This window comes from Rhinatrema bivittatum, chromosome 1 (genome assembly GCF_901001135.1).
Source record: "Rhinatrema bivittatum chromosome 1, aRhiBiv1.1, whole genome shotgun sequence".
In the NCBI taxonomy this organism is placed as follows: Eukaryota; Metazoa; Chordata; class Amphibia; order Gymnophiona; family Rhinatrematidae; genus Rhinatrema; species Rhinatrema bivittatum.
Genome location: NC_042615.1, coordinates 431,801,996 through 431,824,667, shown reverse-complemented (window position 1 = coordinate 431,824,667; position 22,672 = coordinate 431,801,996). Strand labels below are relative to the sequence as shown.

The window sequence follows — 22,672 nt, the reverse complement described above, 5'->3', positions numbered from 1 at the left end:
GGAACTTGCTTCCTGGCTACAATTCGGCCAAGTTTCTTCCTACTTCCCATCACTGCTGGGGAAACCTTAGGAGTTCCAGTATACAGTCCCATGAGACCCAACAAACGTCGAAGCACTCCTAAAGTATCCATAGGAGATTGGAAAGATCAAGAGTGGCCTCCTGAACGAATTGTACAATACTATGGTCCAGCCACCTGGGCTGAGGATGGTTCTTATGGATATAGAACACCTATCTATATGCTCAATCGAATTATAAGACTCCAAGCAGTACTGGAACTCCTGACAAATGATTCTGCCTTGGCTCTCAACATCTTAGCCAAGCAAAACACTAAAATTCTAACAGCTGTCTACCAAAATCGATTGGCTTTAGACTACCTCCTAGCCCAGGAAGGTGGTGTATGTGGCAAATTTAATCTTTCTAACTGTTGTTTGCAGGTAGATGACAAGAGTAAAGTCATTGAGGAGATTACTGATCGAATGATTCGCCTGGCCCATGTACCAGTGCAGACGTGGACTGGAATTCTTGACTGGACAGGTTCTTTACCCAACTGGCTCACTTCCATTCCTGACCTTAAAGAGCTCCTCTTTCCTCTGATACTTCTTGTTCTGACATGCATTCTATTTCCTATTTGTCTCCCTCTTATTTTTAGACATCTCCGATCCATGATTGAACATATTGCTGATTGGCGAGCAGCTGCTCACGTCATGATGATTAATAAGTATGTGTCTGTCTCCACATTCCCTTCATCTGATTCTTCTGACTACGACACTAACAATGATTCGGATACTGATTCTGATAAAGAGTACCTAACTACTAACTTATAAGTCTGATAAACTCTAACCTCTAAGCATTACCATAATGGAGCCACCGTGTTGTTGGGGTAAGTCGGGCTACAAAGGGGGGTGACACCAATAGGGTCCACCCATCTCAAACCCGTGAAGCAACCAACGACCTAACAACATATTAGGGCTCACATTCAATGTCACTGGTATTAACTCTTATTGTCGTTTCAGTTACTCTTCAGATATAAAGTGATACTTCTGCCTTCTCTTCAAAGTTGAAGTATCAAAGGGGGGAATGAAGGGGTTCAATTTCGTGACCCCCCTGAAGTACGAACGAACAACTGAACATCCTCCGACTAATCATGCCAGCAGTGAAACGCACAGCCATCTTGAACGTACTAATATTTGCAACGCAAATGATACGTAATGCGTAGTGACGCAGTGGCGCACTAACTTTTAGCGTAACGTAACGTAACTCCATTTTGGAATAATACTTTGTATTGTATTAATACGAATGCCGATGTAAAATGTCTAACACGTCAATTAAATGACGAAACAATAGTCTGATCATAAGCTACACCTACTAGAGGACCACGCTAGCTAATGCTTGTTCAGCAATTTGTGAAATGTTTGTTCAGCAAAAACCAGAACGCATGTGTGAAAGATAAGAGTTGTAAAGTGCATAAAAGTTTGCTCCGAAGGGGGCGTAGCATGCAGTTGTACTGAGCCTTTGTCGTAGCTGCATCTTGCTGGCAATAAAAGTCTATCTTTACGGATCAGTTGTCTGGACCTCCTTACTGACTAAAAAGAGACGGTTACAGAACCATTACTTGCAAGCATGGAAGCTACTTGAGCATAATAAGAACAGCCACCCTCCAAGTGGATGAAACATATGGAGAGACCATATAGGCATCGGGAATTGAAGGGGCAAGAACTAGGGTGCAACTGTGAAGATATCTAGGACTATTCCTGGTGAAACTGCTGACAGAGAATGCCTACAAACACTCCCAAGTGGAGGAACCACCAATCTTTATCAGGAGGAGTAGTTGGACACACTGGAACCAGATGATTCACTTCTTGGCCTTATGGCCGTCTGAAAGAACTGATCTCTTCTGAAACTGAACAACTGAGAAGTCAACTGCTTCCCTGAGGTTTTGCTCCCCTAAGTCCTTATACAAGCTTGTTTAAGTCTGTGCCAAAGAAATAGTTTCCCACTTGAAAATATGTTTGCTTAGATGGGTTTTGAAGGAAGCATCTGCAGCCCAGTGTTGTAGCCAGAACAGTCTTTAAGCTGCAAATGAAGAGGCAACAGAATTAGAAGATATCCCAATAAGGTCATATAAGGCGCCCTCCAGGAAACTAGTTCCAGACTCCACATGAGCTGCTGTACCCAGCGCAAGTACCCAAGCTACACAGATAGTGATCTGTACTGGTAAAGATGCGAATGAAAAGGCATGTTTCAAAAGAATTTAAATCTTTCTATCCTAATGATCTTTGAAAGCTGGGACCCCCTATCACCGGATTAGGGGTTTTGCAATTTAGTGAAGCCTTGACCCCTTTGAACTATTTTCAGTTGATTCCCACTCCATTAGGAGCATACCCTGCACTTCTGAATGGAAAGAAAAGCTTTTTTTTTGGAGGGTTTAAAGATTTCGCTTTTCAGCACTTCAAAGTGGATTACATTCAGGTATTGTAGGTATTTATATAACCTAGATTCCCTGCAGAATAGGGTCCCATAATAGAACCTCCACAACCTGAAAAAAACTGATGTCCGCTATGCGGGCTAGAACCCGGAATGCAGAGTTGCTTACCTGTAACAGGTGTTCTCCCAAGACAGCAGGATATTAGTCCTCATAGATGGGCGACATCATCAGATGGAGCCCTGTCACGGAACACTTTTCTAGTTTCTAGAACTTTGACTGGCACACTGAGCATGCCCAGCATGCCATCAACCCCGTGGCCACACTGGGTCCCCCTTCAGTCTAGTTTCTTAGCAGAAAAATACGAGCGAAAAAATAAAACAACAAAACGTAGGTGAACCCAACTCCGCGGGGTTGCGGGCAGGTTTCGTGAGGACTAACATCACCCCTACTTGGTCCACGGGAGACTTACCCTCCTCCAGTTGCTTGCTTCAGGAGAAATAGCTGATCCCCTCACTTTAATCCATTTTTTCAAAACTTTAATAAGCTAGAGGGAGAAGAGGGGTAAGACAATTTCAAACAGAAGTTCCTCCTGAGGCAAAAAAAAGCTTCCACTCTCTAAGCTCTACTAAACCCCCTCTAGGGCTGGAAGCCTTTTACAGGACTTGCTTAACTAGGAAGCACTAGAAGCCTGGCCCACAGTTTGCTGTGAATAAAGCAGAAAAGGCTAATTAATGGAGAACTGCCCCAAAATTCTCCACCAGGCAATGCACAAGCTGAAGCCTGGGAGTCAAGTATGTCCTGTCACCTGCTGGAGACAATGGCAATTTGCTGAAGCTGCACCATGGTAGCTATCAGTGATGATGTCACAGAAAAAGTCGTTCCCTCCGTTTCCATCTACTGATGAGAGAAAACCCAAATGTTTGGCCTAGTGTAGCAGGATGATAAGGATGTTTTTATTTATATTTTCTAAACATTATAAACCATGGGGTCAGCCTAATGCCAAAGGGGTTGATTTCAAAAGCGTTGCTCATATTACAATGCCCATATACGCGTGTATGTGGGCTGCACAGATTTTAAAACTGTAATTTATATGCTTATATCCACGTACACGATCAAAAAATAAGGGGGTGGAAATGGGGCAGGACTTGGGTGTTCTGGGGCAGGGCCAACTGTTAAGCGCATAACTCCATATTTTTAAACCTGAGGCCGCCGCGCACAGTGGCTTGTTAGTTGTGTAACTTTACCGCTTCCCTGATGAGGAGCAAGTCTGCAGATCTTGCATTTTAGCGACTACACAACAGAGTGAGGGGTCCGTGTCAACTGGGGAGCATGCAGGACGAAGAACCAGAGGGGTCTGGAAAACCTCGAGATTGACTGGGCAAACTGGTGGACTAACTGGAAAACCTGGGAATGTCCCTTGTGCGAGCATGTTTTAAAATCCATTTACATGCACGTGTTAAAGCCTGCAAAATCCTTTGGAAGATACGAAACAGGTTTGCTTCGGTAACCTTTTAAAATTAGGAGCATATTTACACGCAGAGGCATATTTTAAATCATACGCGCAAAAGTGCACGCATGATTTAAAACTACAGTACATCTACGCTCGCAAGCATGCTCTGATATTGTTTAGTTTAGCAATGTTTCCCAACCACTGTTCCATGGCACACTGGTGTGCCTTCAGACCTGACCAGGTGCCAGAGAAAAGTCACCACTGCCTGAAGCTCTGCTCTCAGCACCTCATAGCAACAAGAGTCACCAGCATTGCCTCTTAAACATGTAGGCGCTTCTTTAGGAGCACATGTGTAATCATGCATGTCTCCTCTTCCTAGCTACAGCAGAGTTTTCCAACCTTTTCAAGTCTAAGGCACACCTAGATTAACTAAATTGTTGCCTGGCACCCCAATCTCCATGGAGCAGTAATTGCAGATGTAGCGAAGACGCATATACAGTCAAAAGAAGAGCTAAGGAAGCACCGAAAGCCCCACTACGCTCTCTTCTAAATTTTAGAGCAGAGGGAAAGTCGGGGCTGAGACAAACATGAACCCATGACAGTGGACTAGATCCCTCTATATTCAAGCGAAGGACAAGGGAGAAGATGGTATGATGCAGTCAGTCAGCTCAGTTAGTTACCTTGGCTGCTCCATGTAGTTGCCAGAGCTCCTCCCTCCACTGTTGCTGCTCCCAGTGCTCAGAGCATGTTAAATCCAGTGCTCAGTGCACACTCTCCCCATCTCATTCATCATGGGGATAAGTCAGAGGCTGGAAGAACTCAAAGGAAGAAGTTGGGGAGGGAGAAGAAGAGGAGGTGCTGTTTGCTGTAGCCAGGAAGAGGAGACATGCATGAGTACACATGAATTCATTAAGAAGCGCCGACACATTTAGGAGCCAAGGCTGGTGCTGCAAGATGCTGAGATCAGAACCCAGGAGCAGAGCATCAGGCAGTGGCAACTTTTCCATGGCACACCTAATCAGGTCTGAAGGCACACGAGTGTGCCATGGCATATTAGTTGGGGAGGTATAGCATGAGAGCTGGAGTATGGTAATTAATGGGCAGCATAAGGGCATGGCTAGCTGAGCCACACTTTATGCAGCAGGCAGTATATTCTCCTCTTCCCACTCCTGAGTGCCTCCTTTGAGTCCTTCCAGACTCTGACGAACAAACAAACTGAGCTGGCTGCTAGCATCACACAGACTTCTCATTTCTCTTGTACTTATATATAGATGGAAATGGTTCATTGTCACAGCTTCATGTGTCTCGGTCCCCTCTCTCCCTCTGTTTTAAAATTTGGAAGAGGGAGCAATAGGGTTATTAGTGCTTCCCTAGCTCTTCTTATGACAATATAAGTCTCCTCCATGTCCGCATTTACTGCACTGTGGAGACTGGTGTGTCACATAACATTTAATTAATCTAAGTGTGCTTCTGGCTTGAAAAGATTGAGAAATACTGCTGTATGGCGATGGATCTACCTTCTACATGTTGTTGGTAAGTGCCAATTGCATGGAGGTAAACCCTTACTGAGTTGGTCTTGAGACCTGACTTGGACAAATGTAGAATGCCTGGAATGCTCTTTCAGAGGAAGTGGTGAAGACAAAAACAGTCAAAGAATTCAAAGGGGCATGGGATAAATACTCTGGATCCCTAAAGGCTAGGAGGATGGAAATAAGGAAAAGGGTGCATGGGGGTAACCTGCTGGTACAACGGTTGCTACCCTTAATCAATAAGCCTTGATGCAATTGAAACATTGCTCTTTGCCTTCAACGGCAGGGGGAAATGGGGAGTTGGCAGGCCCCAACTTTTATGGTCTGGAGAACTGATAAGCAAGCATGGGGGTAACCTGCACGGAGCAGCAGTTACTCCCCTTAACAGAAGACATAGGAATACCACCCTTAACGCTTTTGCTGCAACTACAACATTGCTCTCTACTTTGATGGAGGTAGAGCGGAGGGGGTGGGTGGGAGAGGAATTGGATTCAGACGACAATCAACACAGGCCCTGACATTTAAGGTCTGGGGTACTGATACGCAGACATAAAGGAAAAAGCATAGAACTGATTCTAAGGCTAAGTCTATAAGCAAATCACGTCAAGCAGCACTGTCTGAATTTTCAAGAAGGCTCATCACCCAATAAAAATGTTGCTAGCAGTAAATTTTTATGGGTCATCATAAGGCTTGGGATAACTGCATGAAGCAGCAGTTGCTATCCTTAAAAGTAACATGGGGGTGACCGCATGGCATGGCAGATACTACCATAAGAAGCTTGCTGGGCAGACTGGATGGACCATTTGGTCCTTTTCTGCCATCATTACTATGTTAGAAGGTAAGAAGCAGTTTTTATGAGGCGCAGAAGAAAGGGTGCAAAGTCTTTTGCTCACACCACAAGGCAAACCTCCTCCATCAATCCAGAAGATTTACCCTTGGACTCCTTCCTTGAAGCTAACCAAACATGAGATACATCCTCTGAAAGATCTAGGGGTTGCAGGCTGTGAGCGCCAGGGACCTAATGTTAAGATGGCACAACTGATTTCAATCTTGAGTGATGAAGGTTGAGGAATTCCCCAGCCTGATCAGAACCCTGATGGACATCTCCCACAGGAGTGGAAACCAAATCTGTCTTGGCCAAGAGGGGGCTATGAGAATCATTATTCTCCTGTCTTCTCTTAACTTCAAAATCTTTGCAACGAGCGGAATTGAAGAAAACACATACAGCAGACTCTTGCTCCAATTGAGGTTAATCTGCCTTATATACCTGACCAGGAACAGAAGAGTAGGACATTCCTGTTCTGGAGAGACACAAACAGATCTACTAGGAGTGTGCCCCACTCACTGCATACCTAGTGTGGGACCATTTGTGGTGTTCCAGGAACTGTCTGCCAGGATAATCTTCTCGCTGCCCCCGAGGACCATCCCCTGCAAGATGGTTGAGTCCCAGATCTGGACAGACTGTTGACACAGAAGGTATGATCCCTGGCCTCCCTGCTTGTTGCTGTCACTAGTTGATTGTCCATCTGGGCCATGGTCACTTTGTTGGCCAACCGATCTCTATAAGCATTTAGAGTGCACCAAACCATGCTTAGCTCTAGAAGGTTTATCTGATGAGGCTTTTCCACAAGCCTTGAATATGGAGCCCTTCTCCATGTGCTTCCCACCCAGGCTGGACTTATCTGTAGTTAGACTGGACTGAAGGCATTTGGAAAAGGATGCCTCTAGTCAGACTGGAATTGTAACATCACTAGGACAAGGAGTCCTTGAGAGCCTGAGTGATGTGGATGTTGTCTCAAAGATCCTGAGTACAGCCACTGTCACCTGAGGGATTACTGGGCTTGTCGTATATTCACTTCTAGATGATTTATGGTACAATACTGATCTGCTTTCCTTTAAAAAGGAGCTGAAAACATTATTGTTTAAAGAAGCCTTTAGTATAATTTAATAGTTCTCATGTCTGATACAAGTACTCTTCACTTTGCCCCTGCAAACAGGGTGGTGATTGAGATAGTAGGTGTATGGGAGGGCTTGGGAAAAGGAGAGGTGGGGAGTGTGGGGAATAGGGAGCAGAGCCCATATCTTTCTCCAGGAACAGCCAGCAGCATTATTATGGATCATTTCATTTGGGAGGGGTTTGAGGGGCTCTGGCAGCAAGGATTTTAAAACTTGATAGAGGTGGAGGGGTGGGAATTGGGCTATGAGACCTGCGATTTATTTCTTTCTTAAACTTTAGGGGCACCACTTAGCCAGATATCTTTTGAAGATATCCAGTTAAATTGAATGTTTTCTGGCCACATAAAACAGGATAACGTTTTGCAGAGATATTCAGAGGGACTGTAGCCAGATAACTTGTCCAGTCGCCAGCTTACTGAATACTGGCCTCTAACAGATTGGTAAGGAAAGACTTCCCTTTGCTAAAACCATGTCCATCTATATGGCCAGTGATTTTGTTTTTATAAACGACTTCTACCATTTTCCCAATGTCAGGCTCACCGGTCTGTTTCCCAGATCACCACTACTACCCCTGGCACAACCACATCATGCAAATTAAGAGGAACCCAATTTTCCGAATAAGTAAAAAAAAACAAAAAAAAACTGCATGTCCCTGGAAAGAGCTCCAAATGTACCCAGCCATTCCCACCAAACTGAGCATTACCTCTGTTAAGCATTCCATACTCTACGTGGAAGACTCCAATCAACTTAGTGTACCCAGCATTGATGTGAGCAGTGATGGCTGTTTTGAAGGCTTGACCCCAAAGGGCAGGCCCACCAGGTTTCATCTGAAATGTGACCAGTTCATAAATCCCTAGAAAAATACATACAAACATAGGCCACGATGGAGAATCAAATCAACACAATGACTTTATTACCTTGCCTATGAGACCTTTTTACTTCAGCAAGAGGGTCTCAGGCACAAATTACTGAGGTGGCAATGGAGTGGCTCTTCTCTGATTTTTCAACTTGCAGTAATAGTTTCTCCGTGGACAAAAGATACGTACAGCCACACAAGCGGGGTGAAGTCATTTGATGGTACCATCACTGGGGCTGGGGGTGGAGATAGCTGTCTCCTAGCTCTGAATGTTCCAGAAGACTTTTCACAGCATGCATGGAGTTCCCATGCTCCTTATGTCATGCAGATTGTCCTCAATTTGTTTCATTCACTGACGTGTTCAGTCAGGGACATTTTTTCAGCTTACTTTATAACACTGCTGTCATGATTTTTATGATTTTTTAAAATTCTTTTTAGGTTCTCTTTTCTTTCTATAGTTTTTCAAGCTATTAAAATAAAAAAAAATACCTTTAAAGCTATGTAACAAGTATAACAAGAAGAGGACTTATATGCTCATACCAGTTCACCCCACATAGAAGACTGGCGAGGTTAAAAGCATCTGGACTATGAGAGGATGTTTACGATAGTATTGCATATACCCTTTTGTCTTGGAGACAATTTAGTTGGAGAAAAGGTGAGAGAGACAGATGTCATTACAAAACAACCTTGGCATCAGTGTCTTCAGAGCATTTTTCTCAGAAGTATCATCAAAACAGAGATAGCATCCATACCAAAAATTACAGACAATGTTAATCAATTTCCTCATTAGCAATTTCATAAGCAAACCCAGCCGGCAAGATCTAAAGCATGAGGCCGTCCATAACAGAAACAGGGAAACCTACTGCCCAAAAGACATCAAAACATGATTAGCCCTAATGGTCAAAAGACAAGTTTTTGACAATTTAAAGACAGTTCTCCCAGTGGGGGGAGGAATTCAGCATTTTTATCCCAGATGGTCCAAAATAGCAGCAGCCAAATGGTTCTTAACAATGATCAAAAAGGTTTACTTTCTGAATTTTCAAACCCAGTTTACTCGCCACAATCTTCATTAGTTTATCATTCATGGGAACAAGAAAGCATTCTACTGAAAGAATTAAAATCCCGTTTACAGGCTTGTGCAATAGAGCAGATACCAAAAACAGAAAGAGAAGGGATTTTATTCCAAATATTTCCTCAATCCCAATTATGTGTGTCCAATTATGAATTTGAATATTCACCTGAAAAGAAAAAAAGTTCAAAATGAACTCCTTGGGAACCATTCTCCCTCACTTACAGAAAACTGAATTATCTACACTGGACCTCAAAGATGCTTATCTTCATATTCCTATTCACATTTACCACAGAAAATTCCTTCACTTCTCTTTAAGGAACCATCATTTTCAGTACAAGGCTCTCCTTTTTGGTTTAGCAGCAGCTCAAAGAGTATTCACAAAATGCTTAGCAGCAGTAGCAGCATTTTTCAGGAAAAACAGAATTTCAATCTATCCCTATTTAGTTGATTGTCTCATACTGAGCACATTTTATTGACAATCTCACAAGGACAAGCATTATGTAAGAAACTGCCTTCAAAAGCTAGGCTTCATAATAAATTGGGACAACTTCTCAGCACAATTCTACACAGTGCTTTGAATTTATAGGAGAACAATTAGATTCAAAATTGCAAAAGGCATTAAGAACATAAGAAGTTGCCATACTGGGTCAAACCAAGGGTTCATCAAGACCAGCAACCTGTTTCCAACAGTGGCCAATCCAGGCCACAAGAACTTGGCAATTACCCAAACACTAAGTAGATCCCACGCTACTGATGCCAGTAATAGCAGTGAGTATTTTCTAAGACAACTTGATTAATAGCAGCTAATGGACTTCTCCTCCAGGAACTTATCCAAACCTTTTTTAAACCCAACTATACTAACTTCCTTATCCACATCCTCTGGCAACAAATTCCAGAGCTTAATAGTGCACTGAGTGAAAATAATTTTCTCTGATTTGTTTTAAATGTGCTACTTGCTAACTTCATGGTATGCCCCCTAGTCCTATTATCCAAAAGAGTAAATAACCAATCCACATTTACCCAATTGTTAGGATCCCCAGCAGTGTGAGATCGTGACTGGGTCCCGTCACCTGGGCAGGCAGGAGGCCTGTTTCTGCTCCTCCTGTCGCTGCCTCCCGCTGTTGACACCGACCGCTGCAGCAGCGGCCTGATCATGCAGCGCCTCCACATGCCGAGCTCTGTGTCTGGCCCCCTAGGCAGCGAATTTAAAGGGCCAACGGCAGGAAAGTTCTCTGCGGCCCACGAAGATGATGTCAGGCAGGGTGGGTATTTATATCCTGCCCTGCTACCCCCACTTCGCCTCAGCATTCTTAAGTGCGAGTTGTCTGCGTTCCCGATTCCTGCCTTGATTCCAGCGTTCCTGCCTTGCCTCCTGTTCCTGATTCCTTGTTCCAGCATTTCTGTTCCTTGTCTCCAGTCCCTGCCTTGCTCCTCATCCCTATGAATTGATCTGGTTCTGACCCTGCTTCGCCTGACTCTGCTTGACCTCCGCCTGCCTTGATTTTCGCCTGGTATCTCGACTCTGCTTGATCTCCGCCTGCCCTGACCTTCTGCCTGGCCTCTAGACCTCACTTGTTCGCTGCCTGTCCCGACCTCTGGCCTATCCCTCTTTCTGCTTGTCCGCTGCCTGCCTCGACCCTTGGCTCATCCAACATGGCTTCAGCTTATCTTCTGGTTCCACAACTTGAGAGATCCGCATCTAAGTCCTGCCAGCCCTGGTACCCAAAGGCTCAACCTGCGGGAAACAAGGGCTGGTATAGGTGAAGGTCCTGTTGGGTCTTCTTCTCCTGTACTGCCTCCCGATGACGAGGACCAACAGGGGCCCTCTCCTGGTGGTAGCGACAACCTCATCTCAGCTCAAGGGTCCACCTTTCCATGATTTTATAGACTATTATATCCCCTTTCAGCTGTCTCTTCTCCAAGCTGAACAGATCTAATCTCTTTAGCCTTTCCTCACAGGGGAGTGGTTTATCCCCTTTATTATTTTGGTTGCCCTTCTCTACCTTCTCCACTGCAGTTATATTTTTTCTGAGATGTGGCGACCAGAACTGAACACATTCAAAGTGTGGTCTCACCATGGAGAGAACCAGAGAAAACTCAGCTTAATGAAGGTAGTGGTCAAAGTGGCAACACGTATGTCTGTAACATCTCATTTCTACATGAAAATGCTAGAAACACTGCAGCCACAATCCATGTAGTAACACTAGTGAGGTTGCATGAGATAAGCTCAGTGGCATTTCAAATCACAGCGCTCCTACAGCCATTGTCACAGAAGATATTTACTCTGCCAAGCCTAATGGAATTGTTGGTATGGTGGTTGAATCCTGCAAATCTACTAGGGGGGTCACTTGTTTACATCTCCTCAAGCTCAGCACATCATAACAGATGCATCTCTTCAAGGATGGTGGGCTCATCTAATGGTTATCTGTTCATAGGGGACATAGACCGATCAAGAATCTACTTTACACATTAATCTTCTAGAATTAAGAATGATTTTCAAAGCCCTCAGTGTTCAAGACCTGGATAAATTCAGAAGTCCAGATTCGAACACAAAATCCAGTGGCAATGTTTTAAATTAAAAAAAAACAAACAAGGGGGAATGGGTTTTGAAGGAGAAACTCTCAAAATATGTAGCTGGGCTATCTCAAGAAGCAATATACCTCCTAGGCAAGGAGAATGTGATAGTAGATGCCCTAAGTCACAAATTTCCCCTCTATTGTTCCAAGAGGATAACAGAGGGTACAATAGTGTGGGATGCATTCCAGATTCATTGGAGCAACTCACTATTCACTGCAAAGACTATAACAAAACTGAGAAGGGACTCAGGAAAACTGATTCTAATAGTTCCTTTAAGGCCACGTCAAATTTTGTTTTCATGGCTTTAAAAGCTAGTTCAGGTCTCATGTGTTCAGCTACTGATCATTCCAGATCTCCTAAACATTTCAACGGAACTCTCCTCTAATCCAACAGCTTGGATATTGAAAGCAAAGTAATAATGATATTTGTTGAGGTTCTGGCAGTGAGCACCACGGCCAGGCCCTTACCTCTGGGCTCCCGGACCTGCTCCCGCTTCCAGAGGCCTGATGTGCGGCCTGTTTGGTGGCGTCCCCGCTGGGGCCGCACTGCTGCGAGCTCTCCCATGAATGCCTGGCTCCTAGGCGCGCGCCACTTGGGCACTTTTCTAGGCCGTTTCCCGCCACTGGTGACTCCGCCCAACTCCTGAAGTCAGACGCCGCGGCCTTGATAAGCCGGCCGCGGTCATCCAGTCTTTGCCTTGCAACGGGTTAGCTCCTGGTTTCCTGTTGCGCTGTGCCCCGGAGTGACCCGCTTGGCTACGTCGCTCCATTCCTGCTACAGTTCCTGCCTGGTTCCAGTACCCGAGTCTTGCTGCAGATCCTGCCTGGTTCCAGAACCCGAGCCCAGTTACAGTATTGCTACTGTCCTAGTCTGGTTCCAGTTACCTGTCCTGATCCACAACCCGCCTAAGTCCCAGCAGCCGGGCCCCTGCGGGCTCCTCCCAGGGGGGCTTCGGCTTCCAAGGGTGAAGCCACTAAGTCCCAGCGGCCGGGCCCCTACGGGCTCCTCCCGGGGGAGCACCAGCTTCCAGGGTGAAGAGCATCTACGTCCTGCCTGAACATCTGCCTCCCGGCCTGCTATTCATTAGAGACATTGACCATCTTTCCCAGTCTCCAGCAGGTCGGCCCAAGGGTCCACTAAACAGAGACTCCCATAACAATATTAGCATATGCAGGTGAGGTTAAAGAGATTTTGCTAGCAGTGAAAAGACTTGCCACTAGACGCTCATATAATTTCAAATCGAAAAGATTTTTGAATTGGTGTTCATCAGTATATGAGGATCCCTTTAATGGTATAATATCTACACTTCTGCAATTGTCTAACACAGACATAAAGACAAACTCAGACAGAGTTCATTTAAGTTCAATTGCATCAACTGAATGGCTGCCCTATTTCGCAGGCACCTATAGCAACAAGATTTATAAAGGATTTATTCCATCTCAAAACTCCAAAAAGAATACTATCACCATTTCATTGGGGTCTTAACTTCGTTCTTTCTCAATTATGAAACCACCGTTTGAACCAATAGATACATCAGAACTAAAATGATTAACATGGAAAATTGTATTCTTAGTTGCTATCACATCTGTAGGCAGGATACATGAACTTCAAGCTTTAGTAACCTATCCTCTATTAACTCTAATTTTTTCCAACCAAATAATATTAAGAACACATAAAATTTCTTCCCAAACTAGTCTCTCAATTTAATCTAAATCAATTGCTCTATCAACTTTGTTTTCAAAAGGTTATTCTTCCTCAGATGAACAAATGCTGTTTATCTTAACAGAATAAAGAGCATAAGAACACCTCAGTTATTTTTTCTCATTTGACAGTAAAAAAGCAGACCATTTTGTCCTGGCTATCATAACATATATATCTTTTGCTATTCAAAATCAACAATTCTGCTAACTCAATCAAAGCACATCAAATTAGAGCAAAAACAGCTTCCAATGTTCAAATGAACTAAGCATCTTCACAAGACATCTGCCTTGATTCACACTTTTATGAAGCATTACTGTCTAGATAGGAAAATTGGTTCTTACCTGCTAATTTTCATTCCTATAATTCCACAGATCAGACCAGACAAGCGGGTTTTATTCATCCCTTTCCAGCAGATGGAGGTAGGGAACAAAACTTTGGGCACTGCCACATATACGAGAGTGCCACCTGCAGTCCCTCATTATTAATCGATACCCAAGCCAAGATAAGAAAAATAAAGAGCGAACGAGGCTCCCAACATAGATACCCCTGAGCAACTAGGTAACCATGCAGAAAACGCTAAACTTAGAAATTGAAGCCAAAAAATGGCAAATCTGCTTTGCAAATAAATACAGCAGTAGACCAAGCAGTCTTTCAGCAGAGATCCTCAGGACATGCCTCTGGACTGATCTGGTATTACAGGAACGAAAATTAGTGGGTAAGAACCAATTTTCCTTTCCTGAACATACCCAGATCAGTCCAGCAAACGGGATGTACCAAAGCCCTCTTACACTGGGCGGGAACCTGAAAGACCCACTCGAAGAACACTCTCTCCAAAAGGGGGCCGCCTCCGGAGCCCGCACATCCAAACGGTAATGCTTGGTAAAAGTGTGCAATGAAAACCACCCCACGGCTCTAAAGATCTCTTGGTAAGACACCAGCTGACACTCAGTCCAGGATGGCGCCTGAGCTCCAGTTGAATGTGCTCTAAGACCCACTGTAACCACTCTTCCTTTTGATAGATAAGCTGGAGAGATCGTCTCTTTCAACCAAAGAGACAAAGAAGCCTTAGACGCCTTTTCGCTCTTTTTTGCTCCCCCGAACAGGACGAACAACAAAAAGCATTAGTGACTTAAAAGTAACGTAATACCACCCGTCTCACATCCAAAAGGTAAAGTTCTCGTCCCATCGAAGGATACCGAGCCCAATCCGGAAACCCGGGCAACTCCATGCAAGGACGATATCCGGAGAAACGGATCACGGCACGAAAGCGTCTGCAATTCCGAAATTCTTCTAGCCGAACAGATAGCTACCAAAAAGACCGTCTTCAGAGTCAGGATCTTCAAAGATACCCAATTCAGAGGCTCAAACAGCCCCTTGCAAAGGACCCATAGCATGAGATTAAGATTCCTTTCCGGACAAATGCGACACAGAGGTGGACGGAGATGTTTGACTCCTCATAGAAAACGCACTACATCCAGATGGCATGTCAAGTCCTTCCCCTGGACTCTCCCTCTGAGTCAACCCAAAGTGGAAACCTGGACCCAAAAGGAACTATGGGCTAATCCTTTGGATAAATCCACCTGCAAAAAAGACAAAATATGGGACACCGACACCTGAAGAGGGTCCAATCCCTGTTGTCCACATCAGGTCTCAAACACTTTCCATACCCCAGAATAGGCTAAAGAGATAGCAGGGTGTCTCGCTTGGAGCAGCATGGTAATTAGTGGTTCCGAATACCCCCTCACGAGCAATTGCCTCCTCTCAAAAGCCAGGCTATGAGACAAAAGCGATCCTCCTGATCAGAAAATATAGGACCCTGACGCAGGAGATCCGGTAAATGGGTCAGGTGTAGCGGTCCGTCCACTGCCAGCCGCACCAGATCCACGAACCACAGATGGCGAGGCCATTCCAGAGCCAGCAGAATCACTAACCCTGCGTGGCCCTCTACACGCCTGAGAACCTTTGCTATCAGTGGCCATGGAAGAAAGACATACAGGAGGACTCCGGTCGGCCACGGATATAAGAGGGCATCGAGCCCCATCGCCCCGGACTCCCTCCGGTGGCTGAAGAACCTTTGCATCTTGGTATTGAGACTCGTTGCCATGAGATCAAACTGCAGGGTTCCCCACAGTTCGCAGAGAAGTTCCCAGGCCCTCTGAGAGAATTCCCACTCCCTCGGATCCAACTGCTGCCGGCTGAGGTAGTACGAATTCAGGCGAAAACACCCCGGGGCCCCTGAAGGGCGCTTGGGGCTGCTAAGGCCTGAGACATCTGGACCTTTTTCCCTAGGTTGAACAATGGGAGACAGGAGCGGCGGGGACCCTCCGGACCACCGGGGAGAAGCTCCCCTATCCAGCTCTGCTTCTGCGGATATAGCCATGCCCTCCTGTGATCCCAGCACCACCGCGGCTTTGCTTGCCTTTCAGACCCCTCTCCCCCCATCCAGCACACTCCGTGCAGAGGAGGAGGTCATTCAGGCCGACCGACAGGCTACCATAGGCCCTGCAGGTCTCTCTGAGCTGCTTGTCTGTCACAATAAGCACCAAGAAATAAAGCAAGGCAAAATAAAAATCCAAACAGGCAATCCTATGCTTGCCGTGCTTCCACGCGGCCCGGATCGCGAGGGGGAGGGGCGTACCACGCGGTAGCTGTCAAACCCTGAAGAGGGCACACTGCCCCAAGAATTTCCCACCGGCACGATGAACAGGCCGCTGCCGCGACTGAAAACCGCGTAGCCCGTTTGGGAGTACAGGCAGCCCCCACCGGAGTGAATCTGCCCCGACCTGGACCACCCTCCTCTGAATGATCCCCCAATCTGCCCACTTACTGCCCGGCCTGCACCCGATGATCTCACCGAGGATTTCAGCCTGCTAGGCCGCACAGCCTGCCACATGCTTCTGCTGTTGCAAAAGCAGATAGCTGCCGGTGCAGTCAGTCAGTACTGCAGGATTAGTACCTCTACCATCTGCTGGAGCTAGAGAAATACTGAGGGACTGCAGGTGGCACTCTCGTATATGTGGCAGTGCCCAAAGTTTTGTTCTCTACCTCCATCTGCTGGTAGGGTTGAATAAAACCCGCTTGTTTGGATTGATCTGGGTATGTTAAGGAACAAGATTCATGTAGAGACAGCACATTTTGGTCACTTAAAACTCCAGAGTTTGATTGAATCATTTATTTATTAATTTATTTATTAAAGGCTTTTCTATACCGAATTTCTTGATACAAATCAAATCAGCTCGGTTTACATCGTACAAGTAGGAACTATAACCAACCAAACAGTAGAGACGATTTGAAGGAGTATAAAGTTACATTATAACAAGGATGTGTAAACTTGGAGTAGGAAATAAGAAGGGGGACGAAAGATTATAATATACATTGGAGAATGCGAGGGAGGCAAGGAGCAGTCCTCATGATAATTTGTAAACGTTTTCTTAATAATTTATATACATGGTTTAGCGCTTGTTTGTATGCATAGTTGCTAGAACAGTTATAAGTCAGGCTGTTGGGCTGGTGTCAGTGAAGGCTCGGCAGAACAGCCAAGTCTTTAATTTCTTTTTAAAAGTTAGAAGGCATGATTCCTGCCTGAGGCCCGGAGGCATGGTGTTCCAGATGGAGGGACCTGTGATGGAGAATGTCCGGTCTCTGATATTTGAATGTTGTATAGCTTCAGCTTCTCTCGTAATGGGTTGTATATCTGAACAAATTATCTTTTTTTTTTTTTTTTAAAATCCTTCAGATTGGGAGTCCGCACTTGGGTGGCTATTTGTATCTGCTTAACCATGGAGAAGCAGGATTGTTGACCTGTAATGAGAGTTCTCCATGGACAGCAGTACAAATCAGCCATACAATCCCACCCACCTCCCAGAAGTTGAAGCACAGCTGGTAAAAATCTAAAGACAGCTTGCGCAAAGGCAGAAGCAGCACAGCAACTTCCATGCATGCTAAGTTCACTTAGAGAATAGCCACTGCCATTAGCAATGGTTACATGGAATAGACTTAGTTTTTGGGTACTTGCCAGGTTCTTATGGCCTGGATTGGCCACTGTTGGAAACAGGATGCTGGGCTTGATGGACCCTTGGTCTGACCCAGTATGGCATTTTCTTATGTTCTTATGTTCTGAAAAGTCTCCTAGATCTTTTGGAGCTAGGAGAGAGAGATTTTTTTTCCACAATAGCACCATCAGATGACATCATCCCACTTTTGTGGCTGATTTGTACTGGTGTCTATGGAGAATAACCTTTACAGGTAAGCAACCCTGCTTCATCCGAAATCAGGACAGAATTTATACTTCCTGCCATGTTTCTAATATATAGCTATTCACTGTTGCAGTTCTGTCCAGTGAATTAAGCTGATACTGCAAAATTTACAACAGTACCAATACTCAAGGGCACAATACAAAATGTATACCTAGCCCTATTTAAACATGTATATTCTGCAAGTCTCCGTAACAATCATCAATGCAGATTACAGTAAAAAAACATAAGTCAAAATTGAATATTGAATACATATGATACAAGTAAAAGTAATACCTTCTTTTTCAGGTTTCCCCAGCTGGCACCACGGAACTAGGTAAGCAATTTCATTTTCCTGTTTATCTAACATGGGCAGAATTTTGGAGATAAATTTTCCCTGCCATTCCTGATCCTGGGCTAATTTTTTCCGGACTTCTGTTCAATGTTCAAAACTGTCTATGACAGAAGAAAAAAAATTAAGGAAAGATACAGCTTGTGATCAATGCCATTCACATTTTTACACCATTCAGTTGCACTCTGGCTTCATATTTAATAAAAGATGCACTGAAACTGAATTTATCGTTCTAGATTTTCCTGACATATATCCTATAGAAAATATTGGCATATATTCATTGATAAATCTGGAGCAATTTTTGCTCCCTTCTTCCTTATTGCTTGATTTATTTCCATTGTTTATTACAAAACTGTACTAAAGGGGTCCACAACTGGAAAAATTAAACCTTTCAGCTATAAAACTAATTATATTATATGTGTAACTTTTCTACTAGAACTGATATGCAAATCGGCATGATAGAAAAACTGCACATGAAATTTTCCTAAGGAAGTTTTGAAAAAAAAAAAACCCCCCAACTCTCCAACTATTTGAGAAATGTAGGGTTTTTTTGTGAACTGTGACCCACAAAACTAATTCAACATGTAGTTTTTGTACATGGTAAAGGTTAATGAGCTGCTTAGCATGGTTTTGCATCAAAGCAGTTCATTAACAATTTGAATAACATTTGCACACAGAAAGCTACAAAATTTCCTTTGTAAAGGAGAAAAACTTAAAACATAGCTACTGCAAATAATGCACACTATTTCCCAATTTATGAACAAGATTGTCTCTGCGAAAGTTTTGAAGCAATACCACATTGACCTCTATGCCTGGGTACTCTTTATGTTGTATTGCTTTCCCTCTTTAAATTATTCATTTAAACACTCAAATACTGCATAATAAAGAGGAGCTTACAAAGCTCAGCATAATAGTTTCTTAATACCAAGTATCATATTTGGGACGGATTTAGGACTTTGCCGCTTCCAGGCACTTTTGGTGTTTTACAATCCCCCATCTTCTGTAAGGGTCTATTACAAGGTAGCAGAGGGCTGTTGGCTGCTGAATGAGCTTCAGCTGAGCTGGAGGGCAGCAAATCTTTGCCAGCCTGCTGCCCTAAATGTTTGCTGCCTTAGTCACAAATATAATGTGTGCCTATTGATAAATCCAGGGATGTATCTTATTGATTTTATATATGTCAGTTCCTGATGAGCTTGCTATGTTTTCTGTCATTTTCTTCTCTTTTCCTGAACCAATACACCTGAAACTGATAATCATTTATGATTTATAAAAAATTTAGAATGTGTTGTAGGGGGAGACATTTTTTTTAAGAAAGCCCTCAATATTACCCAAAGAGGGTTTTCTTGGTCTAATAGCGCTTCTCACATCCAAATCAGCCTGACAAAATGCACACAAGCTTCTTTGTGCCTAAAATTGTTTCTTTTCTGCAGACTCCTTCGAACAGCTCAATTTAGAGGCCTAATTCGTCAAGGATTTTCCTATATGCACATAAACCTCTGTATGAATTGGGTCCTACTACATTCTGTATTGAGAAAGTTTAAGCAAGGGGATTTACTTTCTAGTTAAACTTTCTAAGTTTCAACCATCTCATTCAACTTAATTTTCAATGTGATGGCAGTAACATAAAATATGATGGTCCACAGATTGAAAGTCACATCTAGTTTGCCCAGTTTTATTTCCGTTACAATGTCAGAGACCCTAGCTGATCTCTCACTTTCCCTTAACTACATCTTGGCTAAGAATCCTTTTCCTTTTCCTATGCTTTCTTGAATTCTGTTACTGTTTTTAACCACTATCTCAACAAGGAGGCAGTTCCATGCATCCACTATCCTCTGTAAAGAAATATTTTATAATGTTACTCTGAAGTCTACCTCACTGTAGTCTATCATACCATCTAATCTAGAACTTCCTTTCCACTATACTCGGAAGCTGGAGAGAATTAAAAATGATGCCGACATGTTTGTTTCTCAAATGTGCCATCTGCAATGGAATGTGGACTATTCTGGAAGGCACTTTTGGACTGCTTGCACCAGAAGACAGGGGGGAAGAATCAGCTATGGTTGGGACCCTTCCTTAACTCACTGACAGGGAAAAACCCCTAAAACTAGAAAATGCATGGGTTTGCACTTGCCCTCTAGTCTAATGAGGTTCCTGAACTCTCCAATGACTGAAGAAAGTAGGTGCTGAGCTGGGACAGCAGCTGACAAACAGGTCGATCCAGTAACGTGCAGTTAAAGATTGCCCGTCTGTAACGTGCTGGGAGCGCACAATACAGACGAGTAAGGCCATCCAGCCATACAGTCTCCAGTTTCACGCGTCCTTAGCGCTTCCTAAAATAAACACCTAACCCTTTCCGCACCCAGCATGTAAATGAACGAAAAAGCTGTATAATGAAGGAATTAGCTATTCCCCTCCGATACTGTAACGGGCGCTGATATTATCTCCTTAGGAACGCGCTGTTTTGCCGCGGCCTTAACCTGTTAGTTTACCGCCTCCCCCTAGTAGGAGTTAGGACTGTGTAACAAATCCATCGACACCGCTTAAGATACTCAAACACAATAAAACAATAAGCCTGGCACCTTCCTTGATGTAGTACGTCCCGGATGCCCCCCCCCCCCCAGTGTGCCCGCCACTACCCCTTTCATCAGCTGCATCCACCCATTATGCCCCTCACGGGCATGTCCCGCTTCACAGAGCGCTCCCACTCAAATCCGTTCATGGGTATATACCCTTTCGCCCCCCCTCACAGCGCCATGCTACCACTGCGACCCGGAGGAGGTGAGGCACAGCGGCGAAGACAGACGGGAGAGGAGAAAAAGCAGAGCCGAGCAAAGCAAAAGCGTGCAGCAAGCCGGCGAAATAGACCTGCGAGCAGAGGCAATAGCAGCGGTTCGGTAAGCCTGGCACCCTCCTTGTTGTAGTACGTCCCGGATGCCCCCCCCCCCCCCCCAGCGCGCCCGCCACTACCCCTTTCATCAGCTGCATCAACTGCGACCCGGCAGTCCCGTGAGGCCTATAAAAAAAAAATCCCCGGCTCCCGCGCCCCCGCACTGGCCCGCCGACTCTACCCCCCCCCCCTCTCCTCCCGATCGGGCAGATAGGCGGCGGCGACGAAAACCAAAGCAATTTTTTTTTTTTCAAAAAGCGACATCACACATTGCATAAAATAATTTCTCCAGCCTTAAAGCGACTTACTTTTGGGATCTGTCAAGATCCCAAAAGTAAGTCGCAAAAGTAACTTACTTTTCTGAAGCCATCAGGAACATGATCTTAGCTCCTCCGGACGAAGACGAAGATGGCCGCCTGCACGGGGAAAGCGTGCAATTGGCCGCTGAAGACGTGACCTCACGTCTTCAGCGGCCAATTGCACGCTTTCCCCCGTGCAGGCGGCCATCTTCGTCTTGAGCTACGATCGTGATGGCTTCAGAAAAGTAAGTTACTTTTGCGACTTACTTGACAGATCCCAAAAGTAAGTCGCTTTAAGGCTGGAGAAATTATTTTATGCAATGTGTGATGTTGCTTTTTGAAAAAAAAAAATTGCTTTGGTTTTCGTCGCCGCCGCCTCCTTGCCCGATCGGGAGGAGGGGGGGGGGGTAGAGTCGGCGGGCCAGTGCGGGGGCGCGGGAGCCGGGGATTTTTTTTTTTTTTTTGTAGGCCTCACGGGACTGCCGGGGCGCAGTGGATGCAGCTGATGAAAGGGGGTAGTGGCGGGCGCGCTGGGGAGGGGGGGGCATCCGGGACGTACTACATCAAGGAGGGTGCCAGGCTTACCGAACCGCTGCTATTGCCTCTGCTTGCAGGTCTATTTCGCCGGCTTGCTGCACGCTTTCGCTTTGCTCGGCTCTGCTTTTTCTCCTCTCCCGTCTGTCTTCGCCGCTGTGCCTCACCTCCTCCCGGAGCAAGGCTGCTTTCGCGCCCTGCTCCGGGAGGAGAGACACAGCGACGAAGCAACAAAGACTTTTCGTGTTTTTTTACACTTCCTGGTTCCTGTCATTCCAAATGCCATTTGAAATGCCATTTGAAATGACAGGTACCGTCGCACCCTGGTTACTGTATAGGCGCTGTATTAAGCGCCTATACAGTAAAATGGGTTACGCGGCCATAACCCTTCCCTACCGCTTTAAAGCCGCGGCATGCATTTGCATGCGATTAGAGGAGAGTATCGGGGAGTTAGTGAAGAGAACTGTGGGTGCGGGGAGGAAGGGTGCGCCTGACACTGCCGCACTGTTTCTACCGCGGCCTTACTGGATCGACCTGTAAGAGAGATGCAGTGGCATGGCATGCTGCTGTTAGCAGAGTTCATCCCTCTACCACTAAACAGAGAAGGAAACACTTCCTTAATGCAGCCAGAGAAAAATGTGAAAAAGCAGCAGTATGGACTGCTAAGGCTGCGTCTCTTATCACAAATTATGAGTCATTTTACACAGTTCTAGTTTTCCATGACAAATTAATAGACCTGGAAGATAAGGGGGAAATCAGTAGTTGCAATGTAACTAGACTTCAGTAAGGCTTTTCACCATC

General features: G+C 45.0%; 1 protein-coding gene across 1 annotated transcript in view; it reads right to left on the bottom strand.

Moving 5' to 3' along the window:
- LOC115092923 (protein NipSnap homolog 3A-like) overlaps window positions 1–22,672 on the bottom strand; it is an 80,972-nt gene that overhangs the window by 16,701 nt on the left and 41,599 nt on the right. The window contains 2 exon segments of the mRNA XM_029604353.1: window positions 8,065–8,214; window positions 18,097–18,255. Coding sequence (XP_029460213.1) covers window positions 8,065–8,214; window positions 18,097–18,255 — 309 coding nt within the window.